Source organism: Hemitrygon akajei, chromosome 10 (genome assembly GCF_048418815.1).
Source record: "Hemitrygon akajei chromosome 10, sHemAka1.3, whole genome shotgun sequence".
Taxonomy (NCBI): Eukaryota; Metazoa; Chordata; class Chondrichthyes; order Myliobatiformes; family Dasyatidae; genus Hemitrygon; species Hemitrygon akajei.
This window is the reverse complement of record NC_133133.1, coordinates 5276938-5286434: the sequence shown is the minus strand read 5'-3', so window position 1 is coordinate 5286434 and position 9497 is coordinate 5276938. Positions and strand designations below refer to the sequence as shown.

The 9497-nt window shown below is 45.8% G+C and overlaps 1 protein-coding gene across 1 annotated transcript; it reads left to right on the top strand.

Annotated features, from left to right (window-relative positions):
* Positions 1 to 241: 241 nt before the first annotated feature.
* sox3 (SRY-box transcription factor 3) lies at positions 242 to 2145 on the top strand. Its single transcript, XM_073057770.1, has one exon. The coding sequence runs from the start codon at positions 390 to 392 to the stop codon at positions 1308 to 1310; it is 921 nt and encodes a 306-aa protein (XP_072913871.1). The 5' UTR covers positions 242 to 389; the 3' UTR covers positions 1311 to 2145.
* Positions 2146 to 9497: the final 7352 nt, after the last annotated feature.

Below are 9497 nucleotides of genomic sequence, written 5' to 3'. Positions count from 1 at the left end.
GAATCTGCTGGACGCCGAGTGTTCCGGCTTTAATACAACATTTCGAGTTTATTCTGTGTTGCTGGACTGGGTCTTAAAAATCGCACCTATTTTTTTCTTTCTCTCTTACGCCGAGTGAAAATGGTGCCCTTCATACTAACTAGCAATTCATCAGGACCTGTCCCATACTGTGCTGCGATTGGCTGTCAGCAACTCATTTATAGGCCGTCAATCCACATCACATGGATAGGTGTCTATTGACTCCTATCGGCTGGACAAGTTTGGCAGAAGAGTTCGCGGCAGTTTTCGTGATCGCTGTGTCTTTTGGGTTGGTGGATTTGCCTCGGGGACTGTTGCTTGCTTCCTGTCTACTTTTTTTTAAATAACACGCTCCCAGCGCGTTTGGCTGAATGTATAGTATGATGGAAACCGAGCTAAAGCCGGCTGTTCCCCAGTCCAACACGGGGACAGTCGGCGGCTCGGCTCCCGGGGCCACGGGCAAGAGCGGCAGCAATAACCCGGACCGGGTGAAAAGACCAATGAACGCCTTCATGGTCTGGTCGCGGGGTCAGCGGCGGAAAATGGCCCAAGAGAACCCCAAAATGCATAACTCGGAGATCAGCAAGCGGTTGGGCGCGGACTGGAAACTTCTATCAGACTCGGAGAAGAGGCCGTTCATCGACGAGGCAAAGCGCCTGAGAGCCCTGCACATGAAGGAACACCCGGATTACAAATACCGGCCCAGGCGCAAAACTAAAACTCTGATGAAAAAAGACAAGTATTCACTGCCCAGCGGTATTCTCAACCCGGGCTCAGTCCCAGTCAACAGCGGCGTGGGGGTGAGCCAGAGAATGGAGAGCTATGCCCATATGAATGGGTGGGCCAACGGGACGTACCCGCTCATGCAAGACCAGCTGGCTTATTCGCAGCACCCGGGCATCAACAGCCCGCAGATTCAGCAGATGCACCGGTACGAGATGGCTAGTCTCCAGTATAGTCCCATGATGTCCAGCGCACAGAGTTATATGAACGCGCCGACCACCTACAGCATGTCCCCCGTGTACGGGCAGCAAAGTACACCAGGCATGGCTCTAAGTTCCATGAGTTCGATGGTGAAGACGGAGCCTACCACGCCTCCGCCGCTAACGTCCCACTCCCGCGGCGCTTGCCTCGGGGATCTACGGGATATGATTAGCATGTATCTCCCTCCCGGAGGAGACGGAGACCCCTCTTCTCAGAACAGCAGACTACACAGTGTCCACCAGCATTATCAGAGCACGCCGATACCGGGCACAGGGGTGAGTGGCACTGTCCCCCTAACCCACATCTAAGGACCAGAATCTTTAATCTCAATGTCGACAAACTTTTAGCCATCGAGCAAAATAGAGCAAAACGATTTGGCCCCGCTTGCCCGTCGGACTGAATTTGTTGTGTGTGAACGAGTGATTTCTGGAGATTATCTCCGCGATGTATAACTTCGTTTAAAAAAAATGCTGAAATGTTCCCTTTTCACGCCATTCGGGACAATCATCCTTCCTTTCTGCACGAACGAGACTCCCTTTTAGATGCCAAGGTTTACGTGAAAAGGAGGCCTTTCTGAGACTTTTAAGTGGCCTCAGATCTGAACTGAGACTTAACAGAGGAAACAAACTTTTTTTTGAACGCTCTAATTTGTGTACTTGTAAATAACTGTTCAATAATGTTGACACCTGGCTCGATTCGAAAATATTCCTTGTAGGGTTTGTGTTTTAACCTCTTATCTCTCTCCTTTTGTTTTTAGCTTTTTAAAAAGACTGCGGGTCACGACGCAAGTTTTAATTTATAGTATCTTTATTCTTGTTTACGCATTTGATGCCTGTGAACATTTTAAACGTCTATATCAGGATCCCCCGAGCCCGCCGTCTCTGGACTTGTGAGCTTACACAGGTGGAATATTCTACCATATCGGTTGAGTAACTATATTGAACAAGCAAATATCTAGTTTACTAATAAGGCCACTTCTGTTTAAACACCGGCTCCTGTTCCTCAAATGTGGACGAATAAATTTTTACAAAAAAAAATCACTCGACCCGGATGTTTTCAGTTGCCTGCGCGATGTGGGACTTTGGTGAGTCTTTACAAGGATTAAATGCTTATATGAATCTAGATGGAACTTTTGAACACATTAAATGTTTCCTGTTTACAATTTAGATATAGTCGAGGGGAGGATCTATCTCACTAGTTGCTCCCATTTCTCTCGGTAGGCCTTGAAGCACCGGCGAAACGGTCCTTCTGAGGTGTGTTTGCGAAAATACCTGCCAAGGTGTACACAATGGGAGAGATGTTTGCTTTAGATCGAGCGATTCGGACTCCGTAAATAGCTGATAACGAGCATTAACAATCTCGAAATCGCTTGCAAAGTACCCCCCCCCCCCCCCCACCCACCCACCACCACTGCCTCACCCGCGCTTCGATAATTCAAACGCTGCGGCTGAATTGCTCAATAGTTTGGATGTGATTGGGAAGTTGTGCTGATTAGGCCCCGAGCTGGCGGTGTGGAGCGAAAGGCAGTTTTAACTCTCTCCGGTCTCCCGGGGACTGGCTACCCTTCAGCCCTGTGACACGAATCTAGCCGCGATAGAGGGGCAAAACAAATCTAACAAGTGTTTGAAGGGTCGGGTTTTCATTGTGGGTTTCTTGGGAGAAATCTGTTTATTTTTCACTATTCCGCTGAGAGGTGTAGCCGGGATGATTTAAGTTGGGAACGTTTTATGAAGAGCGTGCCTTGTAGGGACCATATTTCATATCTAGCCTGTCTCTAAAACCTGGAGACTCGGTGCCAATGACTTGTCTGCGTTTATAGAACATAGAACAGGCTCTTCCGCACAAAATGTTGTAATTAAATTAGTAATCAAATGGCTAATTAAACTAATCTCCATACACAATGTCCATTTCCTTCGCATCCATGTGCCTATCGAAACGTTTCGTACAACATAGAATCTCAGGCCTTTTTGTTTTGGCCAGGACTAGATAACCTCAACTTTTAATATGATGTCTGCTTACTTATCTGTAACTGCGCTGTTGAATTGAGCGCTGTATTAAACCGTTGTAGGGTGAAAAATGTAGAAAGAGAAATCGGATAATTCATTGAAAGTGAACTCTCTAAAACAGAAATTGCGCGTCCATTTCTGTGGGTAACTAATTTTTTTTTCCAAGATATGTTCGCCACAAGTGTGGAAGTAATGTGTCCTGGTAAGTTGCACAAAGATCAGGCATGTAACTGATATAAAATTGAAAACAATCTCCAGACATTAGTATAACACTTATAAGCGGTGCCAGTTCGCTGTTAGTGAGTTAACAAAGACTTCTGTCATTCCTACAATTGAAAAAAAAATCAGAACATCCTTCCCAGGATGTTTTATTTAAACAGATCAACTCGTCGTTCTTTCACTGTATAGATCACGGGTAAGAGACACTCAGTGCCATAATATCTGGGCGGCGGTTGGAACTGCAGAATGTTTCTAAAGTCTGTTCCAATACAATCGGCCGCGCTCTATGTTCGCTTTATTGACAATATTTTTTTCTCTTTCTCCTTAGGATAGTTTGGGAATCATTTACTTCGTTACCGTTTTCAAGCCGACTAATTTGTTTCATTTTCTGGCCTCTTAAAACATCTCCGCCCAGAAGGAGTTTAAATAACTTCTGGAAGTGCGGACAAACTCGGCTCTTTAGCCGTGTGGCCTACATTTGAGCCATAATTTATTTCTACGACTTTAGAATAGTGTTGCGCTGGCCTTGTTTCGTTTCATACAAACATATGAGACCTCCTTAAATATGCAAGCAGTGGAGAGGTCGGGTGGATAGGAAAGCTGCTGTTCATTATTTGATTTATTTTTGATCTTACATTTGAAATGAAATTAGCTTGCAAGTGACAGTGATCTGAGAATGAGTAATCTGAAGGTTTAAACACTGATTTAATTGTAATCCTGGCCGCGGTGAGGTCTTTCCAGTGAGCAGCGCATAGCAGAAAGTGGCGTTTCTTAAATTGTAGACAAGAGAAACGCCAAACCAATACTTGGACTTACGGCGCTTATCGGTCGCAGTAGCTCGGCTGATTCCCTTGGCCTGAAAATTCGGGGATTTGCATTGTGACACCAATAAATGTGGGCACGGGAGATTTGTCAGAGCACAATAGTAAAATTTTTTTTGTGTGTGTTGGGTTGGTAAGAGTTATTCTGGGTTTAAAACGTTATCAGTCAATATTGAGTTTATTGACATAGATTATTGAAACTTCTTTACGAAACTTCGGCGCTCTTCGCTGTTACCTAAATCATTCTTAGACCCGTACCAAAACACCCGGTCATCCCGTCCCGGACACTTGTGGCTGTCCAAATTAAAAACAAAAAAAATTAAGTTTGCTGGTTGACCTGCTGAGTTTCTCCAGCATTTTGTGTGCGCTTTGAATTTGCAGCATCTGCTGAATCTCGTGTGTTAACTACTTGACATAATCTCCAATCTCGCTCTGGAACCCTGGCTGAGACCGCGGCCGTTAGACATATTTTAACCAGCCGTTTGGATTAATGAAAACAAATGGTTTTTTTTAAAAATAGAACCGATCACTGCCGAAGTCTTTATACGAAGGGGTAGTTTATATTTAACTTTGGGATCTATGAATATAAAAGTTGGAGGGTTCAGCAAATGGACGCGCCGGATAATTTTGTTGGGGTTTAAGTTACGGATTGCGTTCAGTTTCAGATTTTGAATTGCAGTTGTTGGGGGGGGGGGAACATCTTTTGGGGGGAAAAACATTGAATTACAACCTAAACACGAGGCATTGTGTGGGTGTCGCTCCTTATTTGACTGAATTGAAACACGGCGTAGTGCTATCTTCCGGTCGGAGCTGCGGTAGATATTTTTCGTTTAATTTGTTTTGGACTTCCTCGTCCCGGCTGATAAGTGGGAAGATATCTTGGTTCACGGTATGGGTTTTATTATCTCCTACCATGGCCCGGAGATTCTTCGGCAAGTACTTAGGCGTCTCCACACTGGGGACGGAACTTTCCTTGACGCAGCGGACGCTGATCACCCCACTCCCGCCTCCCTCCAGCCTAAATGCCTGCTTCATTCGGGTTTCCCAAGGTGAATGCAACTTGGAATATCAATTATCGCAACACACACAAAATGCAGGAGGACTCAGCAGGTCAGGCAGCATCCATGGAAATGAATCTGGCCTAGACGCTCCTTCAGGACTGGGAAGGAAAGGGAAGTCAGATAATTATTGCTTTGAGGAGCAAAACTGGTCCCAGGGCGCTTGCTGTGGTGTCTTGAACTTTGAACAAATATTCAAGACAACCCATCCTACTACACAGGGTGGGGATTGAATTAAACCTCCGCGGCTCTAGAACGTTCGATGTTCCAAAACCCCTTAATGCCACGCTGCCTACACTCCCAACGGGCAGTGAACGATTTGGGCTATTTTGGACGCGCAAATGCGCCATTGAAACGAACTTGTTCCAATTCTCGCTACTTTGCTCCACTTAACTATATTTCAGACTTCCTCAAGGGAGGACACGAACATATAAACATTGAAACCTGCCTTTCCCTCCCCATATAGACTCTGCGTTACTTTGAACCTTTTACGCCAGATAACGCATTACCACATGTTCCCCCCGATTACAGCAGCGGTTTGGACGCCCGTGAGCTCGGCCGGCAGCAGCTGGAATCGAACTCCCGTTAGGAAACACAAATGAGCTGCAAGTGCATTTGGAAAGATCTCGGCTGCGAACGTCTTTTCCATAGATGCTGCCTGTCCTGCATTTTGTGTGTGTTGCAAGTGCGCTGTACGCCTCCACAGAAAGGGGTGAATATTTTCTAAAATATAAAACAATCTTCCTACAGTTAATCAGGAATTCTGCGACCCTTAACCGTCCGCAGAGACATAGATAGATATATATATATAGAGGGGAGAGAGAGAGAGAGAGAGAGAGAGCCGCAGTGGTCGTTAATGAGAATTTCCGGTAGGAATTAATCCGTAACGATTTTTCGTCCCCCTGTGGCTTTCAGAGGAGAATGATCGAGTAACAGATTTCACCCCCCCCCCCCCCCCACACACGCTTCACCCTCTCTCTACATTACTGGAACAGGTGGTCGTGCAACACTTTGGGCAAAATGCTCCCAAAGTCGGAAACTTGAAACTTTCCGAACTCGGACATTTCAACGAAATGCAGCGATAATTCTGCCGACACGGGCACTAATCTCAACACAGGGCATTTCAACGAAATGTTGTCTTGCAAAGACCGAATTTGTCAAAGATACTTGCAAAGACAGGAATTGAGAAAGATAGGGATTGTCAAATATAGGAATTATTAAAGTTACTTGCAAAGACAGGAGTTCACATCACAAACATGAGATTCTGCAGATGTTGGAAATCTAGAACACACAGAATACTGGAGGAAACCTGCTGAGTCCCTCGAGCATTTTATGTGTTCCCAGAGGAAGACAAGACACCGCGTCTCCGTTCGTAGCACCATTTCTTCCGAAGCATACACGGTCGCTTCCAAACGTGCAGACAATTAACAGGTTTCGGTCCATTTCGGTAGACCTGGCAGCCGCAAGTTTCAGTAAATTGCATAGCCATAATATGTGACACCGAGATCTGGAAAACAATTTGATGGCCGCAGAACAGCATTAAAGTTGTGTGAAGAAGTGTCATCGTTGTATAACTTCAGCCGCGTTAGCATTCAGACTCCGAAAGACAGTTTAAAAACAATAGCGATAAATAAAATATTTTGGCGTCTCTGGGTTTGATTCTACAGAGTTTATCCAGCCACAGTGTCTGTCTTTGCCTTTGTTGTGCGTATTTGAATAGCTTGAAGCGAGAGCGATGTTATTGGAGATGTTCGTTGTAAATGTACCCCTTCCTTTCCTCCCCCATTACAGCAACGGTCCTGAACGATTAGCGAGATGCGGGTGACACAGGAGCACAATTAGGCCATTCGGCCCGTTGAGCCTGCTCCGCAGAATTCAGATGATCCCAGTCCTCTCTAGTTCTCTGCTCGGTTAAAATGGCAAATCTCCGTTTCAGTTTGAAGCATTTCTCGCCGGGTAAAACAAGCAAATCGCGCCAGAAGTATTTATCCCCTTTATCCCAAAGGTTCAGTAAATGCACTTTCATATTGTTTTTTTTTTAGTTGGATGAACCCAAGTAAAAAAGGTTTTGCCCAAGTTTTAGTTTTTGACCGGCGGAGACAGAAGCAAATTAAAACACCGCTTCTGAACGGTGGGTTCTAAAATGAGAAAATTGTCCTTCCTTTCTTGCAATGGAGTTTGAGGACTTTGGCGAAGTCCCTCAGGAAGCTATTTATGTGCAAGTTTAAAGGGTGAATTTTGTGTCCAGAATTTTGTGTTTACGCCGTGACAACTGGCGAGCGTTTGGCGTTTCCTATTAACTGGTTGCCAAAAGACCCTAAAACATAGGACCAGATTTAGACCATTCGGCCTATCGAGTCTGCGCCATTCCATCATAGCTGATTTATTATTCTCTTCCCTTCTCCCCGTCACCTTTGTCACCTTGATTAAGACCCCAGTCCTTAGGGAGAGCGAATTGATAATTACCGAACGGGCAGGCAGTTCCGTGGAATGAAACGGACGAGGAGAGGGAGGGAAATCGAACCACTTTGGATATAGAGAGTAAGGAAAGGAAAGGCTGGATCAAGGGACTTAAACACCGTACGCTGGTGAAAATGCTGGCGCAAGATAACATTCAGAGATTCAAAACTCAACTGTCTTCTCTCCTCACAAATTATTAAGTTGTTTACACATTAATACCAAGTGAATTCCAAACGCTTGACTTTTGCTAAAGTCCAGTTATTCACTCGCTCGTCTGAAGCAAACGGAACTGAACCAGCCTGGCGGGTAGCGACGTTTTGTGAACTCGGGCGGCGGAGGGTAGACTTTTGAGTAACAATTATTTCGTTCTCCTTTACACTTATGCACTGGAAATGACATGCAACAATCCTGATAATCTTGAATGATCGGTTCCCGGAGATATATATACCATTCCTCCCGTTGCAACATTAAAATCCAGTGCCATAGAAACTCGGCTCTTGATATGAGTAAATGGTTTGATAGAACAACGCCGTCCTCAGTTGGTTAAACTGAACTGGAGAACTGACTACTGTTGGAATTGAGAATCATTTTAAATCTTCTCGAATTAAATGTAAACCCAGTTTTCCGATTGTTCAAAGTTCAAAGTAAATATATTATCGAAGTAAAATTTTCAAAGGTCAGAATAAATTTATTATCAAAGTACATATGTGTCACCATATACAACACTGAGATTCATGTTTTGCTGGCATTCACAAAATATCCAAAGAAACACAATAGAATAAATGAAAGACCGTTCATAACAAGATGGACCAATGTGCAAAAGACAACAAGCTGTGCAAACAGTAATAATAATAAATATCGAGAACATGAGATAACGGGTCCTTGAAAGTGAGTTCTCAAATTGTGGGAACAGGTCACTGATGGGGTGTGTGAAGTTGAGTGAAGTTATCCTCTCTGGTACAAGAGTCAGGTAGTGACTGTTCCTGAACAGGATGGTAGGGGGCTGAGAGTGTGAGTGAGTGAGTGAGTGAGTGAGTGAGTGAGTGAGTGTGTGTGTGTGTGTGTGTGTGTGTGTGTGTGTGTGTGTGTGTGTGTGTGTGTGTGTGTGTGTGTGTGTGTGTGTGTGTGTGTGTTGTGTGTGTGCGCGCGCGCGTATATGTACGTAGCTGCAGTCTGTAGTAATTTTATCTATTGCACCATACTGATGCCGCAAGAAAAAACAAATTTCACTACATACGTGAGTGATGATAAACCTGATTCTGATACGGTTCTCTATTGTGGACTGAGAATGGGAAGAGGACAAGGAGAGGGCAGTCATGGTTGGGGCAAGGGGAAGGGAGAGGGGGGAGAGGGGGAAGGGAGAGAGGGAGAAGCACGAAGGAGACATTCTGTAATGATCAATAAACCAATTGTTTGGAATCAAGAAGCTTGAGTGGTGTCTCAGGGCTGAGTGTGTGCACCCTCGCCATCCCCATCCCTGACACTGCCACCTGTCCCACACTTCTGCTTCAGCACTCCACCCTCGCCATCCCCATCCCTGGCACTGCCACCTGTCCCACACCTCTGCTTCAGCACTCCACCCTCGCCATCCCCATCCCTGGCACTGCCACCTGTCCCACACCTCTGCTTCAGCACTCCACCCTCGCCATCCCCATCCCTGGCACTGCCACCTGTCCCACACCTCTGCTTCAGCACTCCACCCTCGCCATCCCCATCCCTGGCACTGCCACCTGTCCCACACCTCTGCTTCAGCACTCCACCCTCGCCATCCCCATCCCTGGCACTGCCACCTGTCCCACACCTCTGCTTCAGCACTCCACCCTCGCCATCCCCATCCCTGGCACTGCCACCTGTCACACACCTCTGCTTCAGCACTCCACCCTCGCCATCCCCATCCCTGGCACTGCCACCTGTCCCACACCTCTGCTTCA

Coding starts and splice junctions, on each gene's coding strand:
- sox3 (XM_073057770.1), top strand. CDS start 390: ATGTATAGTATGATGGAAACCGAGCTAAAGCCGGCTGTTCCCCAGTCC.